This window comes from Girardinichthys multiradiatus, chromosome Y, assembly GCF_021462225.1.
Source record: "Girardinichthys multiradiatus isolate DD_20200921_A chromosome Y, DD_fGirMul_XY1, whole genome shotgun sequence".
Classification (NCBI taxonomy): Eukaryota; Metazoa; Chordata; class Actinopteri; order Cyprinodontiformes; family Goodeidae; genus Girardinichthys; species Girardinichthys multiradiatus.
In genome coordinates this window covers 14535596-14561834 of record NC_061818.1, presented here as the reverse complement: position 1 = coordinate 14561834, position 26239 = coordinate 14535596, and the positions used below count along the sequence as shown (strand labels likewise).

General features: G+C 43.5%; 1 protein-coding gene across 1 annotated transcript; it reads left to right on the top strand.

Annotated features, from left to right (window-relative positions):
* The first annotated feature begins 656 nt into the window (after positions 1 to 656).
* Positions 657 to 25607, top strand: LOC124864703 (sterol regulatory element-binding protein 2-like). The gene is made up of 20 exons (XM_047359580.1): positions 657 to 991; positions 10482 to 10858; positions 15034 to 15226; positions 15330 to 15490; positions 15645 to 15797; positions 15879 to 16160; positions 16250 to 16364; positions 18117 to 18268; positions 18367 to 18565; positions 18655 to 18830; positions 19630 to 19879; positions 19984 to 20153; positions 20243 to 20414; positions 20504 to 20621; positions 20730 to 20839; positions 22153 to 22285; positions 23136 to 23307; positions 23845 to 24021; positions 24355 to 24466; positions 25343 to 25607. Exons 1-20 carry the CDS (start codon positions 901 to 903, stop codon positions 25558 to 25560), a joined length of 3531 nt encoding a protein of 1176 aa, XP_047215536.1. The 5' UTR covers positions 657 to 900; the 3' UTR covers positions 25561 to 25607.
* Positions 25608 to 26239: the final 632 nt, after the last annotated feature.

Here is a 26239-nt window from a genome sequence, read left to right as displayed (position 1 = left end):
CCTCTTAGGGCCTTCTCAGCTGGATTAACACAGAGATTAAATTACACACAGGTGGATTTTATTTACTAATTAAATTACTCCATAAAGCAGTTGGTTGCACTAGCAACTATCTTGGGGTATCAGAGTAAGGGGGTCTGAATACAAATGCAAGCCACACTTTTTGGAATGAATTACCGTTTAAAGGGGTATATACACATAAAGGCACTGTACACTCACACATACATGTTTGTATTTCTGGTATTTTATTGATTTCTATTCATTCATATAACCCTAGCTTGGTATCGTTTGAGAGTGAAAGGCCTACCCGCCACCACCTTTATCTTCACCTTTATATGTTTGTGAACACAGGATCTTCAGGTTATTATTATACATTATTAAAATCCTCAGAATGTCAGTTGAACTAAACATGTTATTTATTTACTACCTTCAACAATGGGAGGTGGATTTGATTCATGAGGTGGGTTTCTTATGTGAAGATAGGGGGCGCGGTTTATTCAAATGACACACAAGCTTCTGATGGCTGACGTATTATCAGACCACAGTGAAAACGAGCTTCTCATTGGGCTAGGACAGCTGGTCTCATGACAGGAACGGCTGAGGTTTAGCCAATCAGATCACGCTCTGGGCCAGAGAGTGTGTTTGTGAATGACGTAATTAGCGTAAAACAAGATGGCGTCGCCTTGGAAATAATTCGCTTTGGATGGGTTTGTAGGCGGTAAACTCTGCCTTCCTTTAGCTTTCTGTCCTGTAGAGAGGTTTTACTGATAAAGACACGTTTTCAGATTAGATAAGACCACCGAAGGCGCTGTGAGACGCCCAGGTGGAGTCCACCTATCTGCTGTTTGTTCCCTCCTCCGACCCTCCGGTGATAGCCGGAGTGGTGAGCCGCTGACAGACAGGATGGACCCCGGAGAGTACGTCTCTCCCATGGAGACCATGGACTCGACTTTAGCGGAATTGGGGGACGAATTCACGTTAGGAGACATAGATGGTAAGTGGACCTGTGGCTGTCCACACTGCTCGGTGTTGTTTACTAAACGTTGGCCCGTTTCCAGAGTCTGACTGCTGTTTTCATCCTGACGACCAAAGAGTCTGGTCCATGACAGCGATTATTTATTAGCATTAGTTTTATTTAACAAAAACAAACTGATTTCTCATATTTATGAACATTATAATTATTATTATTACCAAATAAGACATTTTTGCTGGAAATTGTAAATGATTCCTGTAATTATCAGGAAGCATATACAATTATTATGAAAATATTTATAGACTGCTGTCAGTTTTCTGACCCGCCTATGACTGGACTTTTTTTCTTTATGGTTTATTAAAAATAAAATCTTCGGGAACATTGGGGACTAAATTGCAGTGTTTGGAACATATCAAAATAAGAGAAAAAAACAAAAACAAATTTGAACAAGTAATAAATGGCACGTTTGAGAAAGCCTGTCTACTTTCCTTTAAGTAACACTGTTGCAAAAAATATCTGATAAAAAGTTCTCCGAAATGTCATTGTGACGTTTGTTTTCTCCTGTTTGTTGCACCTCCATAGCCGCCTATTTTGCCAAGCTTGTTTTGCAGAGATAACCGCTCAAACGCTGAACTCTGCAAACTTGGACCCACTGAGCAAATTTGGCAAAGACCAAAAGCTCTGAACAAATGGTGCAATGCCAGTCAGTGCAGCGTCCAAATATTTCCCATTTGAATGGACAGATTCCTGCCTGATGCTGTTTGGACACAGTCTTTTCTATGCATATGTTTCATTTCATCTGTATACTACTATAAACTGGTCATCCTTATAAAACCAAAGGAAAATCCATTGCTTTGTGTTTATTTAGAAATGTCTAATGTATCCTGTCGTCATTTGTTACATGCTTCTATGACCCCCTATAGTACACACTCTGCTCAACTTATGTTCAATATTCCCAAAATTAAATCAGTTATGCTGCAGTAAAAGACAGGAACGAGTTGTTATTGTAAATAAGGATTTGTTCTGAATAACTTACCTGGTTAAATCAAAAAATTAAAAGAAATACATACACTGGCAATTTAAGAGGATTCCACTTTATAGATTTTGGCAGTTTTTTGGGATTTTTTTTTTTTTTTACAAAATAAAGCAACAAACAACAGCAGGAGGTGGAGTGGTGTTCATTTTTTTGACGAAAAAATTGTTAACTCTTGTGAGCAATTAATGTTAACTAAAAACCCTCAAGCAGAATGACTGGAACTACATTTTGTTGGTTTATAAAAACGTGACAGACATAGTGGAGGGAGTTTAAATCTAATCACATTTATTTTAGTCCTGTGGATTGGTGGGAGGTGTTGCAAACATAGCCAATGAGACTTAATCTAAAGTTCTTCCAAATCAAGTAAATCTGTGTCTGTGTATGGTAAGACATCTCTTTATTCTATTCAGGGATAAGCATTTCCTGTAGTTGAAAAGAAATGATTTTTCCTAACAATGTAAGTGGCCCTAAAAATACATTCCTCATCTTCAGAAACTGTAACCTTTTGACAGAATGGTTGTCAACCGGGAGGAGTGTACAGATGGTGTGAAAGAGAAGGGACAAATAATGGACTGACAGGCGAGCTCCAGCTTTATAATGTCTGCACCTGACTCATACCCAACAGATTGAGACACTTTAACTATTTTTAAGCCTGTTCATCTGGAGTAAATCTAATCGGTTACAGAAATAATAGGATGTGTTTTCTAACAATTTCTTAGAAAGAATTTGGACAACTCATTATTATCTCCCCATCATTTGCCGAGCTACTGCACCTCAGCTTACATAACTTATTATCTTTTGGAAACTGTTGTCTGTAAGGCGGATTTATGCGTCCCCTGTTAATGTCAGCTCATCCGAAGCTTTGGGGTCTAGGAGCTGCATTGTCCCATTGGCCCCCTGTGGAGGTGGACCAGTGTGTGTCCAAATAAAGTGTCCGTATGTACAGTACAATGGGGGTAGCTGGCGAATGCGTTACTGTGGTGTTTGCTGATTTGAAATTTGTCATCTCTGCATTGTATCCAAAATCTGCAGAATATAGATCTATTTCAATCCTACAGAGCTGCCACTGGTTCTGAATGTCTCCAGAATCTGCTTCAATGGCTATAGTGGGATGGTACACTGGTTTCTGTGGTACTGTTTTCAGGATTACACTAATGAATGAATGCATTTTGCATGGCTTCCTGTTTGCTTTATTACCATTGATGTTGATTGATGGTGTCTTAATTGCATGAGGACAGTAACCTTTATTTTCCATTTATGACGTTTCATCTTTATGAGCTCTACTCAGGGATGCTATTTGCTTTTTATTGCACCCCTTCCTCTGACGTAATCTACTGAGCTGCTGCAGGGTGTGTCTATATTTATCTCTATAAATGATTTGTGCTGAGATAAAATATTATAATAAAGACAGAAGTTAAGCAGCAAGCCCATAATAGTCCTGTCCTTCACTGCTTCAAGGCTTCAGATAAAAATTGAGATCTTACTTATATCTGCTGCTGTCCTTCACCTCATTAAGTCCACTTAGTCTATTTGTACCTACCTGCATCACAGCTGAGTTACCACTTGATGTCAACCAAACAGGTTCTGTTCTCCTACTTTTCACTGAAAATCTTTGTGTTTTCCTGCTTTGCATGTGATTGTTGAACCACATAAATAGGATCTCTGTCATATGCACAATGATTTCTCGCATTAATGTTTTTTAAGGCATCATCACAAACGCCATGAACCCACAGTGAAATACAAGCCCTGTATTAGATTGTGTGCCACAAACTGTAAGTTGGATCACTTGAACAAACTGGTTTGCATAGAGTGCATTTGGACTGAAATGGATTGTATGTAATTGAATAGAAACTGGACCTATTTGTGTTTTTATTTATTTTTTTTATTTTTTATGTACAATGAGGAGACTGTTGATGTCAATAGACATGGGCTGGTTACTGGTATCCAGGTATACCACGGTTTTAAAAAGTTATGGTTTCAAAACCGATCACATTTTCATCAAATGGTTCCTGGAGTTTAAAGTACTATTAATGGGATGCCAGAGAAAGTTCCTGGGTGTCACCTGAGTTTTCTTCAGCTGCATGGAGCTGAGAGCAACACAGTGTCTGCCATCTCTCTCTGTGTATTGCCAGTCAGCTGACTGAAAGAAGGCTACTACAGTTTGCATTTACTTACAAGAAAGATGCATTTTGCTGTTGGGAAATATTTTCAGGCACAAAAACTGCTAATAAGTCATGATTCGGAAGCTGAACAAGCACAACTCATCACTCTTATGAACTCTTATGAACTCTTATGAACTCTTGTGAACTTAAAGCGGTTTCAAAGCTACTGTTGGCAGCCTATGAGCGGCATGCAATTCCAGGTTAGCTACCAGAGCAGATAGCCCAACTAAGACAAGCTATTAGCTTAACCAACTTGTTACCAAACACTTTAAACTATTACTGATTGTAGTGGGTGTTTATATTTTTGCTTGAGTTTACATTTCAAAAAAAGAAAATAAATATCACATAAGATATTATTATATCTTTAATAGTCAATGTTAATTTAGCAGCATTATGAAGCATTGTTATAGGTTCATTTTGACTCCAGATTCTGGGTCAGATTTTGTGACTCTAGAGGGCGCTAATAAAAAGCTGGACGCAGGTGGCAACATCTTTTATGAGATAATGTTATGAGAAAATGTGGTTGTTCTATAACTTTAAAGAGTTTTAATAGACTTGAACAGAACTACCTTGTGTGATTCTGTTTTCCCTTCAATATAAATGCAAAATGTACTTAATACTGACATGAGAAGTGGGAAAAACACAGAGATTCATATTTTATGATAGAGAAAACACTAATATGTTTATGTTTTATTATAACAGCAATCAGAATCTGTACAGCAATCCAGCTACCTTATGCCAGTGGCCAGTAATAACCTTTTATTCACTGAAATGCCAGACAGTTTTGTGGATTAGTAAACACAGCCTGGACAGTCACTTTTTCTGATAACAGCTATTGGTGTGTATTTTTGTCCAGTTTTTTAATGGCGCTCTCTAGAGTCACAGAACCTGCTGCAACACTGGAGCTTGTTTTCCCTTCTTATTTACCCTGCTCTGTTTATAACTGAGTCATCCCACGTCAGGATTTCTGTCACATTCACAGATTTGGAATAATTAAAGCCTACCGACGTGTCCCAGAGGAGCAGAAACAAAAGGCACAAAGCAGCTTCACTTGAAATCTGGTATTTTTGGGCCTCAGAACTGAAGCAGTTTAGCTTTTTAACTGCAGAATTTACTCACTTTTCCTTTTCCTTATAAGATCAAATATAACCTGTCCTTAATGCTTAGAAGTCTTCCTCCACAAAACTCCATCTTGGCAAATAAAGAAGTATCACATTCTTATTGTGGCATTTTTGTAAGGGAAATTTTTACCCTGGGAATTAATTTTTACCTTGATAGATGCAGTGGAAACAGAGGGAGGTAAATAATGTCCCCAGAAACTACCCTGGTTTCTGTTCAATTTTCCTTGCTGTCGAAATGGGCCCTATAGGTAAATTGAACTAAAAAAGATTGAATGTTTTCCATCTTGGATAAAATTGTAGCTAACACACATGCATGATTGGTGCACGGTAGAGCTGCTCAATATAAAAGACTAAGAGATTGAAATTTTAATGTTTGCAATATGCCAATCACCTGTATCCAACATTTGGTGGTCTATAACATATTAGGTGCCATGCGTTCTAATTCTGCATGCCAAAATTATGTGAGGGCATATGGATGGACTTTCATTGGCCTTAGAGAAATTGGTATTGACTTTATAGTGATAGTTTTTTTTACCCTTTAGGTTTCTATCTGTTCATCACTGTTAAATAATATCAATATTCATCATCATCAATATTGCAGTATCTCTCTCCAAGGAACATGGAGTGCAGTGGACCGGACCATTTTGCAGATTCCAAGCATCAATAAAACGTGACTAAACCTTTAAGGTTTAGCTCTAAACATGCAGTTAAAGTTCTTGTTGTTCTGAATGCACCAGTGTTGAGCATTAATTCTCTATATTTGTATTATTTGATCTTCATTTTCTAAATTGGCCATTCTTACGCTGTAACATGTTTATAACCTACGAAATGCTGTCATGCTCAATCCTCTCCTAAATCTACAGGTTTATCTGAGGACATAGCTTCGTATGGCTTTGAAACTGTGTAATCACAGAATAGATAATAGCGAAAGATAGCAGCACTGGTATTGGTTTTATTGTCCCTTTCAGTTACAGATATGTAGCTGAATTGGAGGTCATGTCTTGCAGAAAACAGGATGTTTTGTTCTTCACTGACACAGCCAAGAATACCCTGTATTTAAATGTTTCCAAGTTATGTTTTACTTCATTTGCGAGTTTCATAATCTGTGCTTGTTTTGTAGATAGGTTTCATAGTTATAACCAAATCAGCTGTAGCAAATAAACGTGGAAAACATCAAAAAAGTTACAGAATCAGCTTGAAAGTTTATTTCACAAATCCTGCTTATAGATGTGCAAAGCTTAAAAAAAAACCTGCAGAACAAAGAGCCCACCTCATTGTTAAACTATGTAAAACAATAACAGAACAGAGATCTGCACTCTGTCTGCTGGACTAAGTTCAAGGTTAGAGGCTGCTGGTGACCCTGACATTCAGTCATCCTTCAGTCAGGGAACCTTCACATCAACCCTGGTGGGCTGCCGGACAAGGTCTTAATGATCCAACAGGGATCAGGTCCAAAAAGCCAAGTCAGAGTCCACTTATACCCCTTGTCCATCAACGCGGATGAAAGCCCGTTCCGGTTCCCGAACGTGATTTTGAACCGGTGACTCGTGTTTTCGCCAGCGAAAAGAGGTTCTAGAGTACGAACTCTGGTTCAACTCAAGCACTGAAGAACACTTAGTTCTTCTGTGCGAACCGTAACGTCACCCGTGGGCAGGTCAAAGCTGCAGACAAATTTCGGAAGAAATTTAGACGGGGCCTGCCTCTTGGTGCGTGCTTCTCGGACCACAAAGGTTCTCTGGCCGTTAGGTGTAGTTCGCATAAGGTTTGAGGGTAGAGCCTTGAAGAGCTTAAAAGAACTGTAAATTTGTGTGTTAGTTCAATTAAAGTCACCAAAAACTGTTTTCCATTTACCTGAAACAGGATGCAGGTTTCATTACGTGAGGTTAAAACATGGCCTCAGACTTGAACCTGTCATAATAATGCATTTCAAAAACAGCTGTGAACAATGGTTTAGCAGCAATAATAATGTTCAACCAAATTCAGCATTCTACATTTACATGACTAAATATTGTTTTCATTAAATATTGTAGTTAAAAATTATTCTGTAGCCAAGAGTATGATTCATGTTGATGAGGAAATAAAAACTTTCTGAATCAGCATGCGTTTGTACCATGAGTTTTAATGGTAATTTACACAGGTAAGTAAACCCACTTCTTGATACATGAGATACACATTTATTGATCCAAATAAACTTGAAGAACTAAGAGAAAGCACTATGAAATGACTGAAGTCCTTAGCGATGACAAACATGACAATTAGTTTCCTTCAGAAGGGATTTGAACAATAACATTCGGTCTGGCAAAGCAATACATGTAATTAGTTTAGGTGAATAAATTTCCACCTGAGCTGTAAACAACTCTATTAAGTGCACTTAACTCGAGTTGCGTGTAGGACGCAGCCCACAGCAACTGAGCAAGGACCTTCATCCCAGGATCGTCGCTCAGGTGAACCTGCAATACACAAGTCACATAACACATTCACTCATCAACATGAAGCACTAGTAACATTTTGATAGCAACAAATATAAATTCAAACTTACCACATGTCCAAGCTGCTCCGGGGGAAATGTTCAACTGTCGAGAGGTAGCGAACATCTGAAGGAGAGAGGAATACAACAGTTACTCTTAATGCCGCTCAGTCTAACACTGTAGTGATTTAATGATAAAGAGAGACACCTAGCACTAGTCTGTTTTTCACAAATTTTGTGTTAATTCCAACTTTAATTGGCAGTGAGCTGAGAACACATTGGGAACGTTTAGGCAATTGGTACTCCTGCCGCAGCAGCTGTTGCAGGTCTTCCTCAACGGTGAGACGTGGAGGAAAGCCCACAACAACCACCTGTATGATTGAATCAAAGTAAATAACACAAAATAACATACATACTACATTTATATATATATATAAGAACAAATGCAGTGAATATTAGCCTTACGTTAGGGCAGAGGTTGCCGACGGCGAGCAGCAGCCCCTCGAAGTCCACGCCCGACTGCTGCAAGGTCCTTCTGGCTTCCAAGTTGTTGCCGAGTGCCAGAAGACAGACTACCTCGGGGGTCCGAGGCAGAACTGCTCCCAGCACCTCACGCCTCAACTCGTCCGCCAAGGCCCCGGGGGTTGCAAGAAACCCAAAGGAGAGGTTGCCCTCTGGCATGGGGACGAACTCATCAGCGAAAGCACGCAGATGGGAGTCACCAACCAAAAGAACAAACTAAAAAAGAAATAAATTCACAATATAAAATAGGTTCAAGAACGTTTTTCTTTTGGTGGAAAAACGTTATAAGAGAGCTCCTAACTTGGCCTAAAACATCCTGGCAAGGACTCCTAGCTTAAGAGTGATTCGGTTCTCTACTGAGAGCGACTCTGAGTTAGGAGACGACAGAAATTCCTACTTTAGTGAGATGTTGTGGTTGACACCGATTATAAAATTTAGACTGGATTCAGAAATGTGTAAATCATGATGGTGAAACTTGGCAAAATAAATGAATTGTCACGCAGCATCAAAATGTCGCCATGTTGGTCGTTTTCCTACTTCATCTGTTTGATATTAATGTGGACATTGATCTGTCAGGATTTTACTGTGATTACCTTCTTGTATAAAGAGGATTGATTTGGCAAAATGATCAAAACATAATGGAGAAAAAATGTTGGAGAAAACCGAACAGGCCAGAAGAGCAGAGCCTGCTGTTGGCACAGCTGGTGGAGGAGAATAGAAGATGTTGAAAAGGTATATTTGGTCCCGAGGTCACATAGAGAGAACAATGGGGCAGACTTGGGAGCACATTGCTGAGATCAATGTGTCGACTTTTTCCTGTACCACTGTTTAAAGAAAATAGCTGTAGGTGTGGGAGTTGATTTTTGAGTCTCCAACCCTAACAGTCCCAACTAGCTCATCTTTAATAATACCAGCCAGTAAAAACCACCTCACCTCCACCTTAATGGCATCTGAGTCAAGAGTATTGCTCTGTGCCCGTTACTGATCTCTCTTCAGATATTTTTGGGCCCAATCTTAATAATAATTATGCACACCTTGTGGGTACTGATCTCCTTAGGCCACACCCTCTCTTACTGCAAATAAAATTACCTGATGTGCTTAAATCCATTATCAAAATAAAGTGATGTATTTATAATTACTAGAAGATATAGTCTAATACTTGTTGACGTATTCCTGTAATCAATCATGGCTCAGTGCATATAAAGGAAGATCAACACTGTAACCCTGTTCTGATTCAGCTGCAGTGTCCTCCACTGTTATTGGTGACCCCTGGTAAAAACATGCAAAAATAAAACCTTCAGATAGATTGTTATGGACCCCCAAGATGCCTTTTTTGTGGAGCAGTTGGAGATTTTCTAACACTTTTACCATCCTCCCCTGTGATCGTGGTGGCAAGATGAACTTTAGCCCTTGTCCAGGCTTGTTCGTCAATTTTTGCTTCAGCTCTAGATGCAGGTTTTACAGGTTTGGGTAACTAGATAAATATAGTGATGAGTAGTTATGGAGATAAATGCACATGTACCCTTTTTTTTTTGTCTTTCCTGTTTTGAAGAGTAGCTAATAGCCACATGATATTGCATCTCCTATTTTTACAACAGGAAGTCAGGCAAAGTCATAGATTATGAGATAAAAGTTCCTAAACATAAAAATGTAAAGTGTAAATTGAAACAAAATATTGCAAAAGACCGTAAAGGACTTTTAAAAGACTTTTAAGGGAGGTACTTTTGTATAAATAAACAAAACAATAATTTCTTAATGTGGGATATTTTGTTTTATACCGTTGAATAAATGTATGATGGGGGCTGCTGTATTTTTTAGTACTTTTAGGGTGGTAGAATAATTATGGCATGTGTTCCCAACCAGGATACATATATTACAGTCCTCAAAAGCATCTATCTGCCATCTGTAAAGGGCATCTAGATCAGCACAGCCTTTTTCAAGGCTGGGTGTTTTAAGGCTGCTTTGTATTGATTTATGAACTGAACAGTAGCAATGCACACAGGAATGTCACTGCAGGTTCAAGGGCACTGCTGGCTCTTATCTGTTTGCAACATTTAGAGATCTTCATAAAAAACTTCACGACATCTTATTGTTTGCTGACATGAGTTTCTATTTATGTATTTTAAATGTAAATATGGTGGTATTACTCTATGTTCTTTGCTTTTTTTTTATTTCATAATATTCCCTTTCTGTTTGTCTACAGAGATGCTGCAGTTTGTTAGTAACCAGGTGGGGGACTTCCAGGACATGTTTGAGGACCAGATGACCACAGCAGCCTCCCTACAAAGCGGCGTCAGTGGCTCTGCCCAGCGGCTGGCGATTCAAACCCCGCCAACTCCCCAGACCCCAAGCAGCACTGCTTTCCAGACTTCCACCATGGGCCTCGCCCCATCCCAGACACTGTCTCCTCAGTCTATACCTCTTACGCCTCCCCTCACCCCTGCACAGACCCCCTCCCCCAACACTCCTCCCTTAGTGCAGCAGCAGTTGAACCGCAGCCCTCCATTGCTTCAGCCACGGCCTCAGGTGGTCCAGCCCATCCAGCCTCAACTTCAGCAGACTCCCCAGGCGGCCATCCAGGTAATTGAAAATCCACCTTTTATTTATTTTCCAACTTGATATAAGATACTTGATTTAAGCTGATTGAAAGTAGCTGTTGTATGTCTTCCTAACATATCCAACTTTAGACTTTTTGTCACGTTTTACTGTGTCTTACTGGGACTTTGTGATAGATCTCCACAAAGTAGTGCATATTTTTGAAGTGGAGTAAAAATGTTACATGGCTTTTAAATTTCTTAATAAATTAAAATCTGAAAAGATTGGGCTAGCATGTATTCAGCCCCCCCTGAGGTCATCTTTTGCTGCAATTACTCCTGCAAGTATTTTGGGGTATTTCTCTACAAGCTTAAATATTTTATTTTAGCTGTGACTATATGCTTACAGTCATTGTCCAGATGGCAGGCAAACTTCTGCCTCGGTCTTTACGCTTTTGCAATACAAATTCGTTCTTTATTTTCACAATAATGCACAACTTTGCGTTAGTCTGTCACATAAATCCACATAAAATATGTCAACGTTTGTGGTTGTAAAGTGGCAAAATGTAAAAAGGTTCTAGGCTGTAGCTGCATGGTTTTGATGTAATTCTCCAACTAGTTCATTGTCAGGTTCTTAAACAAATGTTTTATTATGGTTTACACAAGATGGCGCCGCAGATGGTCGCCTCGGCGTGTTGGTGCGCATTGTTTTGTTTTGTTTTTTGCTTTAAAACGGTCTTCTGTGATGGTACCCGGAGCTCTCTCACCAGAGAAGAACTCATGAACATCAGGGCTACTACACCAGAGGAGTTATTTCCAACTTTTCTACCTACTGCTCTGGAATATTTGGACATTCTGGTCAAAGGTTCCGCTCACCTTTGTTCACGCGGTGAAACGCCGGAAGAGAGGGAAACGGGCTGGGGTGCTGGTACGTCTTCGCCAGCGTGGACTACGAACACCGTTACCTGGAATATTTCTCTCTAACGTGCGCTCACTTCCCAACAAAATGGAGGAACTACAACTGCTGTTGGGGAAAAACAGGGACTTTTATTCATCGGCAGTTTTGTGCTTCACGGAGACGTGGCTGTGTGGATTAATACCGGACTCTGCACTGCAGCTGGCAGGATTCCAGCTCTACAGAGCGGACAGAGACACGGAACTCTCCGGCAAAGCGAAAGGTGGAGGAATCTGTTTTTACCTCAACAGTGGTTGGTGCAACAACGTGACAGTGATTCAGCAGCACTGTTCTCCAGACCTGGAAGCCTTCATCATAAACTGTAAGCCTTTCTATTCCCCCCGTGAGTTCGCTTCGTTCATCCTGGTCGGTGTTTACATCCCGCCGCAAGCTAACGTGCAGGTCGCACAGCGCATGCTCGCCGACCAGATACTGAGTGTGGAGCGGACCAACCCGGACTCCTTAGTTATCGTCGTTGGTGACTTTAACAAAGATAATCTGACCCACGAACTCCCCAAATATAGACAGTTTATAAAATGTCCGACCAGAGAGGACAACATTCTGGATCACTGTTACACCACCATCAGAGACGCTTATCACGCCGTCCCACGTGCTGCACTGGGCCAATCCGACCACATCATGGTCCACCTGATTCCTGCATACAGGCAGAAACTAAAGCTCTGCAAACCTGTTGTGAGGACAAGGAAGTGGAGCAGTGAGGCTATGGAGAAGCTCCAGGCGTGTTTAGGCTGTACAGACTGGGATGTGTTCAGGACTAATACCAACAGTCTGGACGAGTACACAGAGGCTGTGACTTCCTACATCAGCTTCTGTGAGGACAGCTGTGTACCATCATACACCAGGGTGAGTTACAACAACGACAAACCCTGGTTCACAGCTAAACTCAGAAGGTTAAGACTGGATAAGGAAAAGGCCTTCAGGAGTGGGGACAAAGACATATACAGAGAGGCTAAGTACAAGTTTGGCAAGGCAGTGAAAGAGGCCAAACGACTGTACTCTGAGAAGCTCCAAATCCAGTTCTCAGCCAACGACTCTGCGTCTGTCTGGAAAGGGCTCAAGCAAATCACCAACTACAAGCCGAAAGCCCCCCACTCCATCAACGACCGACGCCTCGCCAACGACCTGAACGAGTTCTACTGCCGCTTTGAAAGACAAAGGGACAGTCCTGCAACCATCTCCCACGACGCCCCCCAACAGCTGCAGCCACAATCCACCACCCCCATCTCTCCAACCTCAAGAGGGGCCTTGGCACCTCCAACCCCCACCCTGAAGTTCCCCCCCACCAGCCCCCGACCCCCGCCGAGGACGGCTCTTTCCATCCAGGAGAGGGACGTCAACAAACTCTTCAGGAGACAGAACCCCCGGAAAGCTGCTGGTCCGGATTCTGTCTCACCAGCCAGCCTGAAGCACTGCACTGATCAGCTGTCTCCAGTCTTCACAGACATTTTTAACACCTCACTGGAGACATGTCATGTGCCAGCCTGCTTCAAGTCCTCCACCATCGTCCCTGTTCCCAAGAAGCCAAGGACCACAGGGCTTAATGACTTCAGACCCGTCGCCCTGACCTCTGTGGTGATGAAGTCCTTTGAGCGCCTTGTGCTCTCACACCTAAAAGACATCACCGACCCCCTCCTGGACCCCCTGCAGTTTGCCTACAGAGCCAACAGGTCTGTAGATGATGCAGTCAACCTAGCCCTTCACTTCATCCTCCGGCACCTGGACTCCACAGGAACCTACGCCAGGATCCTGTTTGTGGATTTCAGCTCTGCCTTCAACACCATCGTCCCAGTTCTGCTACAGGAGAAGCTCTCCCAGCTGAGTGTGCCCGACTCCACCTGCAGGTGGATCACTGACTTCCTGTCTGACAGGAAGCAGCGCGTGAGGCTGGGGAAGCACGTCTCTGACTCCCTGACCATCAGCACCGGTTCCCCCCAAGGCTGTGTTCTCTCTCCTCTGCTCTTCTCCCTGTACACCAACAGCTGCACCTCCAGTCACCAGTCTGTCAAGCTTCTGAAGTTTGCGGACGACACCACCCTGATCGGACTCATCTCTGATGGTGATGAGTCTGCGTACAGATGGGAGGTGGACCATCTGTTGGACTGGTGCAGCCAGAACAACCTTGAGCTCAACGCTCTAAAGACAGTGGAGATGGTTGTGGACTTCAGGCAGAACCCAGCCCCACCTGCCCCCATCACCCTCTGTGACTCCACAATTGACACTGTGGAATCTCTCCGCTTCCTGGGAACCATCATCTCCCAGGATCTCAAGTGGGAGCCAAACATCAGCTCCCTCATCAAGAAAGCCCAGCAGAGGATGTTCTTCCTGCGGCAGCTGAAGAAATTCAACCTGCCAAAGACTATGATGGTGCACGTCTACACAGCCATCATTGAGTCCATCCTCACCTCCTCCATCACCATCTGGTACGCCGCTGCTACAGCCAAGGATAAGGGCAGGCTGCAGCGTGTCATTCGGTCTGCTGAGAAGGTGATTGGCTGCCGTCTACTGTCGCTCCAGGAACTGTACACCTCCAGGACCCTGAAGCGGGCCGGGAAGATTCTGGCTGATCCCTCCCACCCCGGTCACAGACTCTTTGAGACTCTCCTCTCTGGCAGGAGGCTGCGGTCCATCCGGACCAAAACCTCACGCCACAAGAACAGTTTTTTCCCATCTGCCACCAGCCTGGTTAACAAAGCCCGGAAACCACCCTGACACTCTCCCTTTCCCCCACACCCCCCCTTTTTTTGCTGACAGGACACTTGTAAACTGTAACTCTATGCGTTACATTAACGTTCAGCTTGGACTCCTGCTTTACTTGCACAATGATCACCTGCACTGTTGTATTGCTCTTGCATCTTATGCTGCTCTATATTTACTCTCACTCACTTAAAACTGTGCACATATATTTATATTATATTGTAGATATGTTTATACTGTTTAATTTGTACTGTATTGCACCGACTACGCCAAAACAAATTCCTTGTATGTCCAAAAACGTACTTGGCAATAAAGCTTTTCTGATTCTGATTCTGATTCTGATTCTAAACACTTTTGTATTCCTCTGCAAAGCTGTAGACAAGCTGTCAGTGTGGAGGATACATGTTAACTTTACAAATTAGAACAAACAAAAAGCACCCCAAAAGATCTGACCTGTAATACTTTGCAGGAAGAACAGCATATCATATAGCATACAGCATAATCATATATTATGATTAAGATGAGTCTATTTATGTTTTCTGTAAATGTAGATGCACACCCAGGGGGTTGCATTGCAGACCCAACACTTCCCGGTCCACACCCTGGTTCAGACCCACACCCAGACGCCCCTGCCCATCCAGACACAAGCACCCCAAACCGTGATGATTGCTTCCAACGGGGCGCAGTCTCGCTTTATCCAGAACCCAGTCATCTGCCATCAGAGTCCCGCTTCTGGTTTCCAAGGTGAGTACAGAGTTCATTGTTATTGTCGTGTTTTCTCAAAGATGTTTTCTCTCAAGGCTGCTGCATATTTGAAATGTATCTGTTTTTTTCCTTGTTCCTCTAGTACTCCAGCCACAAGTGCAGAGCATCATGACATCACAACAACTGCAGCCAGTCACCATTCAGCATCAGCGTGTTCTGACCCCAACAGGTCAAACTATCCAGACTCTCTCTACAGCGCCTACTGCTGTCCACACCATGCAGCAGCAGATGCAACAAGTTCCGGTAAGTGACCTGTCAGATACCAGCAAAGTGAGAGGATGTTTTATATGCATCCATCCATCCATCCTTTTTTTTTTATTATTTAACATGACAGCAGTGTAGGAACAATTCATTGAAGTGGAATCCTTACAATTGTTTCTTCTTATGCTCTTTCTAGGTTTTGGTCCAGCAGCCTCAGATTCTTAAGACAGACTCACTGGTTCTCACAACGCTCAAACCAGATGGGACTCAGCTGTTGTCCACCATGCAGAGCCCTGCAGGAATCACCACCCTGACCACACCCCTCCAGAACCCAGCGTTACAAGTCCCGGTATGCAGAGTGGGCAAAATTATTAAGTAGTCCTTAATCTGAAATGATCGCTCCTACATCATGCGTGATTTCTGTTCCTAGACTCTGATGGGCACCAACATTCTGACCACAGTTCCTGTTATGATGGGCGGAGGAGACAGGCTGCCCATCAAACAGCTCCAGCACAGCTCCATCACTTGCACTAACGCTGCCAGACCAAGTATGGAGCAGAGCCTGGTGTCAGCAGCAGTGGCAGGGCAAGGAGTAGTGGTAAAGGAGGGCGAAAGGAGGACAACCCACAACATCATCGAGAAGAGATACAGGTCCTCCATCAACGATAAGATCATGGAGCTCAGAGACCTCGTCATGGGCAACGACACAAAGGTGGGAAAGTAAAACGGACCATTTGAAAGAAAAACAAATGCTTTGGTTCAGCACAATCATGGAAACCTCTTCTCTCTTTATTGTAACAGATGCACAAGTCAGGAGTGCTGAGGAAAGCTATTGACTACATAAAGTACCTGCAGCAGGTCAACCACAAACTACGACAAGAGAACCTCACCCTCAAGATGGCCAACCAGAAGAACAGTAAGGCTTAATTTATGGTTTTGAGTGTGTTTGGCCATCTGCTTGACAGGGAAGCTTATGTGATGTCCCATCATCTGTACCTCATTGCTACGTTAGGCGATTTTGTATAGCAGAATCATAAACAGGTAAGTTCACATGGCTTTACACTAAGACTAAAGGATAAAATAAAACACCTTGATACATCCAAAAGACTAACTCAGCATCACATAAAAACATGAGACCTGGGCTGGTGTGGGTTTGCTTGTTGCCCCCCAGCTCAGCCGTCTCGTGTTGGGGTTTACCCCAGTGGATGAGAGGGTCGTATCCCTGCGCCTTCGGGTTGGGGAGAGGTCTCTGACCCGGCCTTCTTGGCGTCCCTGTCGGGGGTGCTGGATAGTGCCCCTCCCGGGGGACTCCATTATTCTGCTGGGGGACTTCAACGCCCACGTGGGGAACAACAGTGACACCTGGAGAGGCGTGATCGGGAGGAATGGCCTCCCCGATCTGAATCCGAGTGGTGTTTTGTTATTGGACTTCTGTGCTAGTCACGGATTGTCCATAATGAACACATTGTTCAAACATAAGGGTGTCCATCAGTGCACTTGGCACCAGGACACCCTAGGCAGGAGGTCGATGATCGACTTTGTTGTCGTATCATCAGACCTTCGGCCGCATGTTTTGGACACTCGGGTGAAGAGAGGGGCTGAGCTGTCCGCTGATCATCACCTGGTGGTGAGTTGGATCCACTGGAGGAGGAGAAAGCCGTACAGACTTGGCAGGCCCAAGCGCATAGTGAGGGTCTGCTGGGAACGCCTGGTGGAGCCCTCGGCCAGGAATGTATTCAACTCCCACCTCCGGGAGAGCTTCGACCAGATCCCGGGGGATGTTGGAGACATAGAGTCCGAGTGGACCATGTTCTCCGCATCTATTGTCGATGCTGCTGCCCGTAGCTGCGGCGGTAAGGTCTGCGGTGCCTGTCACGGTGGCAATCCCCGAACCCGGTGGTGGACACCGGCAGTAAGGGATGCTGTTAAGTTGAAGAAGGAGTCCTATCGGCTGTGGTTGGCTTGTGGGACTCCTGAGGCGGCTGACGGGTACCGTGAGGCCAAGCGTGCTGCGGCCCGGGCTGTGGCAGAGGCAAAAACTCGGGCCTGGGCCAATTTCCACATCTGGTAGCGCTTAGGTATGGTACATTCGCTAATTGGGATAAAATGGGATTTTGGAATTTTTCTCCCAGCTGGCAACCAGTTTGGGCCAATCAAGCTAAAAAATAACCAATTCCGATATGTACTGAGAAATTTGAATTGCCTCCTCAGCATGTCAAAATGTTCTGCAAGGGTCAACAAATTACCTGTGCATTCAAATCAGGTGTGTCATGGCAGGAAACGTATGAAACATGCAGGACACTGACCAACAAGGACTGGAACTGGACACCACTACTAGTGACCAGGGATGCACCTCCAGTAAACTCCCAGTTATAAAATTCACCAAAAAGTGGCGCCACAGACGCAACCACAGAGAATACTCCCATCTCAAACCACCAGCAGAAGACTAAAAAACAAGAGCAGCACATATTTTTGACATAATACGATGCAAGATTAGTTTTTTATTTTCTTTTAATTACACAGGTGACTACACTGTAGCGCCACCTGTTGGCTGGATGAAAAACTGTAGACCCCCCCTGAGCCCAAGAGATCTGTTTGCACAAAAACATATCAGGCTCTATTTCTTAAAAAAGTATCTTGAGAAGCAGCTCAATGCTTTCTATCCCAGAGCCTGTGATCATGTCAGAAGACATGGAGCTCAAACAGGAGGGAGTGTTGATGTCCCCTCCGGCCTCAGATTCCGGCTCCAGCTCCCCACACCAGTTCTCTCCGTACTGTGTCGACTCTGAGCCGGGAAGCCCCTTACTGGATCACCATCAGGTAAAGCACACGAGGGCACGATTATTATTATTATATGAGTTGCATATTTCACATGTGCAGCAGATGAAATATGCAAAATCCCTCTCACTGTCTTCCAGGTGAAGAGCGAGCCAGATTCTCCCTCCACGGTGGGAGTGATGGATCGTTCACGGCTGCTTCTGTGCGCCTTGACGTTGTTCTGCCTGTCTCTAAACCCACTGCCCTCTTTGCTGGGCTCAGAGGACCCAGAAAACCTGACAGCAGCCCACGTCCCATCACGTACACTTGTCTGGTTTCCAACTCACACACAGGACTTTGGTGAGGAGCAGTCCCTTCTGCATATATCAGAGTTTATGCCATAAGTTGAAATGGCTTCATAAAATGTCCCGTTTCTTCCTTTTCGCCAGGTTCTTGGCTGCGCTGCCTCTTACCGTGGGTGATCGTTTGGGTCCTGAGTGGAGTGGGGGCGCTGTGGGGCTGTGTCAGGGTGCTGTACCTGTGGGAGCCTGTAACACCCCTTCACTCGCCCAAATCTGTGTCATTCTGGAGGCACCGCAAACAAGCAGACCTACATCTCAACAGGGTGAGTAGAGAACAGGAGGAGAGTCAAAGGACGCTTCTCAGACATGACCTTTTTAAGATGACCTAAAAAGTTCTCACTACACTTTATTTAATGTGGCTTTGCAGAAGTATTCACCTCTTTAACATTTTTGTGGGATTTTGTGATAAAACCAACACAAATTAGTACATTTCCGTGAAGTGGAATAAAAATGATACATTGTTCATTTCTGTGATTTACAAATGAAAACCTAAAACGCCTGAGAGGGTAGCTTGCATTTGCATTTGGCTCGGTTGCGTCAATATAATTGCAGCCAATGGCTTTTGCTGCAATTACAGCTGCAAATCTTTCACATTGAGTCTCTGTGTTTGCACCACTCAACACATTTTACACATGAATATGCTTTGAAATTGTACAAAATGCACAAAATGTATAACAGTGCATAAAAACAGCAGACTATTTACAAAAAATGGAAAAACTGCAAATAACAGCAGAGAACATCATGCACTGCTTTGTGTTTTCCTGTCTCTCAAAAAACAACGTTGTGACAAATGTAAAAAAGTTCAACTGTTTAGTAAAGCACTGCACATCTCTCTTTTTCTAACACTTGAGTTTTACATGGAGGTTTAGGTTGAATTTATTCCACCTACCCAGGAACCCTTTACTGTTTCTGTTTTGATGTCTAGATATAGCTTTCCTGCTCCCCGTGTGGTTTTTATTTTTAGCATGTGTTCAAATAATTTTTTATGTCTGAGTCGTGACACAATCTACTTTTCTCTGTGCTAATTACTGAGCATCTCCTTCCACGTGTTCTCTCCTGCAGGGAGATTACACAGCAGCGATGGCCAGCTTAGAGACTTGTCTCTCCGTCTTGACAAGAGCTCTTCCCTCAAGCCGTCTGGACCTGGTTTGTTCCCTCTCCTGGAATTTCATCCGCTACTGTCTGCATCGTCCAGTGCCTTTTGGCTGGCTGGTCCACCAGGTTGGGGGGAAGTACGAGGGAGAAGAGGCAAAGACGAGTGCAAAAGATGCAGCGTTGGTTTATCATCAGCTGAGCCAGCTGCAGCTCACAGGTCAGGGAACAAAGTCAACTCAAATTCGGCTGGCAACAGTTTATGCCCGACAGTCAGAAGTGTCCAGAGGGGATAATTGTATGTTTTTTTTCTTGCCTCTGTAGGAAAGTTGTCTCAGCGCAGCAGCCTGTGGGCTTTGTCTCTGTCTCTGAGTGCTGTCAACCTCAGCGAGAGTGCCCAAGGCAAGATGGCCCCAGCTCAGTTTGCTCAGATTTATGTCACTGCAGCAACAGCCCTGCGCACCGTCCTGGGTCACCATCTCACTTTTCTGTCTGTACGTGTCTTCTTTAGTCTTCTGTTGCTGTTGTGCTACTGTGACAAAAACCAGACAGGAACATAGTTTTCTGTTTGTCTGTCTCCCAGGGATACCTTATTGGTTGTGCTGAGAGCGTGGCCAACCAGTCGGAGACCAAGCAGATCCCCGACTGTCTGCGCTGGCTCTTCACTCCCCTGGGGCGTCAGTTTTTCCTAAGCTGTGATTGGTCGGTGAAATCAGACAGCATCGATGAAATGTTTACTTCTCAAAGAGACCCAGGTTTGCTTCTTTGTGTCTTTCCAGGGCTTCTTTTTTCCGCCAGTGTAATGTTTTGTTTTTACACTCCCTTGTTCTCTTACTTTCTGCAGCCGACCCCATCGCCCAGCTGCACCAGTGTTTCTGCAGGAAGCTTTTGGAAAGAGCCGTTCACACACTCATCCAGCCGCAGAGCGACTCTGATGCAGGCGGCTGCAAGAACAACTTGGGGTGAGAAAATGAGATATTTTATCTCTCCGTCAGGGAGCTCACACTCTAAACATCTGATTTATTTTTTATGTATTATTGTGTTGTCTAATAACTCTGCTGCTTGTCCAGGGAATTCTCCAGTGCCCTGGAGTTTCTAGAGTTGTTGAACAGCTGCACTGAAGACTCTCCTTCCCCTCCAACCCCCTTCTCAACTCCTCCCAGTCACACCACCAATTCAGGTTTGAATGGCATGCATAGAAAACCCCTATGCAGAAGCCTGAGTCGTAATAACTATTTACATGAGGATGAAAGTGAAACCTTAGTACATCTTGATACAGCTAAAGACTCATCCACAAAGTTACAACCATGTATTCTAATATCCCGTTTGGAACAATGGACGGGGTTTAAATAGCATTAGATTAGTTTTGTTCATACCTGCAGGGCAGAGGTTTCTGTGTTCACACCGAAACGTTTAAGTCCAATTCAGCACCGTTCTCTTGCGGAGTGCCTCAAGGTTCAATTCTTGACCCCCTCCTTTTTTCTTAACATCTTCTTTCATTAGGGTCAATTTTGAGAAATCTTGGCATCTCCTTTTATTGTTATATGGATGACTGCCGGATTTACCTCCCTAGAAAGCCAAACAGTCTATGCTCCCTCCAACCTCTCCTAAAGTGCCTCGATGATATCAAAGCATGGATGGCTATGAATTGTCTGAGCTTTAATGACAAGAAAACAGTTATTTTATTCCGCCACAATAGTAATTCTCGCACCCCTCTTTCAATCTGATCTGGAACCATTTGTCAAGCAACAGGTTACAAATCTTGGTGTAATGCTGGATTCAGGCTTCAAGTTCAGTAAACAGATCAGCAGTGTATTTCAGAAACGTTTCTTTCAGCTGTCAGGTAGCGAAATTAAAACCAGTCTTCTCAAACCACGAACCTGAGATAATAATCCATGCATTTATCACAACTCATCTAGATTACTGGGATCAACCAGGCCTCTCTTTCACGCTTTCAACTGGTCCATAATGCTGCTGCTCGTCTTTCAACAGGAACACACAAACACGAACATATTTCTCCAACTATGCCTTCACTCCACTGGCTGCCTGTGCACCAAAGAATTGATTTTAAAATTCTACTTTTAGCATTTAAATGTCTAAATGGCCTTGCTCCTCCATACCTCTCTGATTTGCTTTAGTCTTATGTTACACCAAGGGCTCTTATATCATCTGAACAGCTTCTGTTGACTGTAACAAAAACTAGGCAGAAACTCAGAGGAGATGGAGCCTTTTCAGTTGTGACCAAAATTATGGAACAAGTTGCCATTAAATATCAAACAGGCCTCTTCTCTTACCATTTTTAAGTCTCTCTTAAAAACACATCTATTTTCAGTGGCTTTTGACACAGTGTGAGTTGGTTTCAGTACTGTACAGCACTTTGGTTTAAACAATTTTAAAAAAATTTAGATTTGCTTTACAAATAAAATGGATTAGATGTTACCACAAATTACTGTGTGTCCTTTAATATTCCTCCATTCGTTTCTTCATTGCCAGTGGGCGACCCGGTGAGTCGCTGGTGGGCTCTGGTCCTGAAGGCTGCTGTTCATTGGCTGCAGGGTGATGATGTTGCAGTGAGATCCCTTTTGGCAGAAGCTGAGCGAATGCAGAGGGCTCTGCTCATGCTCGAGTAAGTGCTTTAAAAAAAAACTAAGTCGTTACTAAGATTTTACCAACTTAAATCTAGAGAAGCACCAATCAGAGATTTTGGCAGCTGATTTTCAACTTCCAATATTCTAAAGCTCTGACCATCCATAACAAAAACCTATAGTTAACTTTTGTCTCCTTCATACTACTTCAGAGTAAAATGAAACAGTTCATCCAGGGATACAGAACCGTCGCTGACTGCTTGACTAAAAACTGACTAATGCAGTGAAAACCTGTGCAAATAACCCCTCCCCATTGAAAATGAAAGCTAATCTCATATTAGCCCAGTAATTTTTTGCTCATCTTAAAGGTCAGTTAAATTTAATCGGTTTTACCATATGAGACAATATGTGTTCCCTTAACACAAGGGTGTTTGATTTAATATTAGTGAAGAAAGCTGTGATTTATTGGTAGATGTCAGATCAACACATTTATTGTGACAACACAGAAGCCGTCATGTTAATGATTCATGTTGCAGAAGAGACGACGTCACACTGTGTGAGTGAGACAGAAGATGCTGTGACCCAGGTCTTAAGTAAAAAGGGATTTTATTATATTAAAACAAAGACAAAATGATGACAGAGGTGACATAATAAAATGTCCTATATAACAGGGATTAGCATAATTATAGAGCTCAGTCTCCCTGTGAATTCCCTGGAGGATGTTGACCCTAATGTCAAGACTTCCAAAAGGCTGTCATCATTTCCAGATCCAGCGAGTCAGTTCCTGCCTGAAAAGAAATGAACTCAGTTGTTCTCCTATTTCTTTAATTTACAAAGCCTCAAATCAAAAACTTGAGGAGAAGCACCTAATGTCTTCATCTCCCGTTTCAGCCACCCTCTGCCCAAAGCTGTGCTCCTGCTCTGTAAGGTGGTTCAGATGAGCCTGTCTACTCTGAAAGGAGACGGAGTGGTGGCCTGCCTCTCTCACTGTGACAGAGCCAGTGGCTACCTGCGCTCCAGCATCTCCGTGCCACTCGCCCAGTCTGGGAACTGGCTCAACAAGGTACGGTGGACAGATTTCATGAGGATCTCTTCAAACACTTTACTCTGCTTGAGATTAAACTTTACTCTGTTATTACAGGGGTTTAGAGTTGATCCCCTGTCCTCTTCTTTATAGTGCATGTTTTGCTTCTGATTATTCCTTCTTCTGATGCACCAGCACAAATTCACTGCATGCTCGGTGATGGTGAGGACAGGCTGCCGTGGAGCTGTGTGTGTGTGCATTGTAGGTGGAAAGAGGTGGCTGTGGTGCATTGTAGTTGCATTGCATGATCCTGAATGCGAGTGCAATGTCTCTGCAGTGCCGTACAGAGGCCTCTCCGATCTGCACGCACCTGCTACACGCCCCGCCACTTTAACAGTTATTCGCTGTGAAAATCAGTAACCGATTGCTTGATTTCTGCCATGCATGCTGGGTTGGTTGCAGGTGATGGGTTGAAGTTTAGATGATCAGATTCTACTCACACCTCTTGTTTCTTTTCCCAAATTTCAGTCAGACTCATTCTAAAGTATTACTGATTTGCATATTTAATGTTCCAAGGGGGTGGAGCTTCTTGTTTGTGATCTACTGCTGACATTAAGGACCAGTTTATGGCAGCGAGGAGGCAGCAGTAACGGAGAACCTGGTCCAGCTCCTGGATCCCAGTTGGCCGGTTTCCAGAGGGACCTAAGCGCCCTCAGGAGGCTCACCCAGTGCTACAGACAGGCACAGCACAAGGTATACATGTGGATAGATCAAGCTCCATATGTTTATTACTCCCTGAAGGAGAGATCTTCACAGTGATGTATGGAATTTGCTAAAATAAGTTATCATAGCTGAAATTCATGCCCAAGATTAGTCTTCATTGTTCACCATTAAGCTCAATAATCATCCCCACAGTCTCACAGCTCGGTTTTTGCCCCTTAAGGTTAGGGTTTAATTCCCTATTGATGAATATAGCAACTTTACGTCAAGTTTGGTGATCAAGGAGAACAGGGACTCATTGTTGTCCCAAAAAGACCTGATAAAACTCAGTTGAGGTGGATCTTTCTGTCTTCATTTTGTTCTCAGGTTTTCCTTCATGAGACCACGGTGCGACTGATAGCTGGAGCCAGTCCAACAAGGACCCACCAGCTACTGGAGCACAACCTGCGGCGCAGGACACACAGCTCCTATTCAGCCGGTACGCAGACTCATTTACACGTTAATTGCAAGCACACACCTCAGGATTCCCACAGAGACAAATTCACACAGAGGGGTAGCTCTGAGTGTAGCTTTCAACTTCACTGATGGAATATAATTACCTCCTCCGTAGTCTTTTTCTCTGCTCTTGATGCGATAACCAATTTTTAACGAGATGCGGTTACTTGCTAATGTATTTACTCCCCTTGAACATTTTTCACATTTAGTCTCCTTCAGCCACAAGCTTGAGTGGATTATATGGGGATTTTATGTGATAAAGCAACACAAAGTAGTTCATTATTGTGAAGTGAAATGAAAATAATACAGGGTTTACATTTTTATTTATAAATGGTCATTTAAAAAGTATGGAGTTTGTATTCAGCCCCCATTATTCTGATGCCCTTAAATTAAGCTCAGATGTCACCTAAATAGTAGACAAAGTCCACCTGTGTGTGATTTAATCTCAATATAAATCCTATGTTCATGTGAATGTCTCAGAGGTTTATTGAAAATCATCAGTGAACAAACAGCATCACTAAGACAGACGAACACAGCAGACGGGGTTTTACATGCACAACACTACGTGAATTAATAACGATACACATAACCCTGAGCACACCATAGCCATGGTGAAACAAGGTAATGGCAGCATCATGCTGTGGGGATGTTTAGTTTTTATATTGGGATTTTTGTTTGTAAAAAGTGTTGAAAACCATGTATCCTTTCCCTTCTGATTCAGTTATCCCCTGCTTTGTGTTGGTGTAACACATAACAGTGCAAATATTGACATTTGTGGTTGTAACGTGACAAAATATGAAAAAGTGGAAGTCACTGTACATATATCGACCACTAAATCTTTCTCCTCTGCTGCCATCAGACGGTGAGTGCATTGTTGGTGAGAGGGAGAGAGCTCACGCCATTCTTCTCGCCTGCCGCCACCTGCCCATGCCTCTGCTGACCCCGCCGGGCCACAGAGCTCGCCTGCTGGCCGAAGCCAAGCGCACCCTAGAACGAGTGGGGGACCGTCGGTCGGTGCAGGACTGTCAACAGATTTTGCTGCGCCTCAGCGGGGGCACCACCATCGCTGCTTCCTAAAGGGGTGCAGTGCAACAACCACCCTTTGTTTTCATGAAAAGAGTAAATGTTGAGTAAATTAGTAACACAGCTGGTCATTTTTTCCACATAGTCCAAAACAGAAGGATCCAACCTGGGTGAAATGTAGGCTTGCCTGGCGTTTTCCAATCCAATCTTTGCTCAAATTGTTACAGTGCTATGGCTCCACCGTCTGGCCATTAGTGGTACTGGCAGCCTCCTTTCAGATTGGGGCTCATTGAAACTCCTTCCTCTACTATATTCAGAAATGATAGGAAGTTACATCAAAATTTAGCTTCTTTTTTGCTCCAGTGGATTCAGCAGAATAATCCTAACGGGTCCAAAAAACCGGAAAAGGAACCATTACCTAACAGCTGTTTAAATTACTGCATTGCAGATGAGTTTTAGGAGATAGTCATTCAACTGTTATTGGCTCGTGCTGATGACTGGTTGAATTACTGCTTACTGTTTCCTTTTAATTTGCAAGCTTCCTCATAGTATTCTAGAGCAAAGAGTGGAAGAGGCATGCAGACCAGCTTGTTTTAACCTTGCAGTGCTGAGTAGTGTGTCTTATCTACCTCAAACACTGTACAGTGCCAGCACTGTATCACAGATCAACACAGGAAAATGCAGCACATGAGTTAGCCTGAAATTAGACTCCATGATCGGAAGTGAGGCTTCG

Bases quoted from the DNA above. Each gene is read 5' to 3' on its own strand.
- LOC124864703 (XM_047359580.1), top strand. From the start codon at position 901: ATGGACCCCGGAGAGTACGTCTCTCCCATGGAGACCATGGACTCGACT. The intron at 16,161-16,249 runs GTGGGAAAGTAA...TTATTGTAACAG, and splicing joins TCATGGGCAACGACACAAAG to ATGCACAAGTCAGGAGTGCT. The intron at 23,308-23,844 runs GTACGGTGGACA...TAATGTTCCAAG, and splicing joins CTGGGAACTGGCTCAACAAG to GGGGTGGAGCTTCTTGTTTG.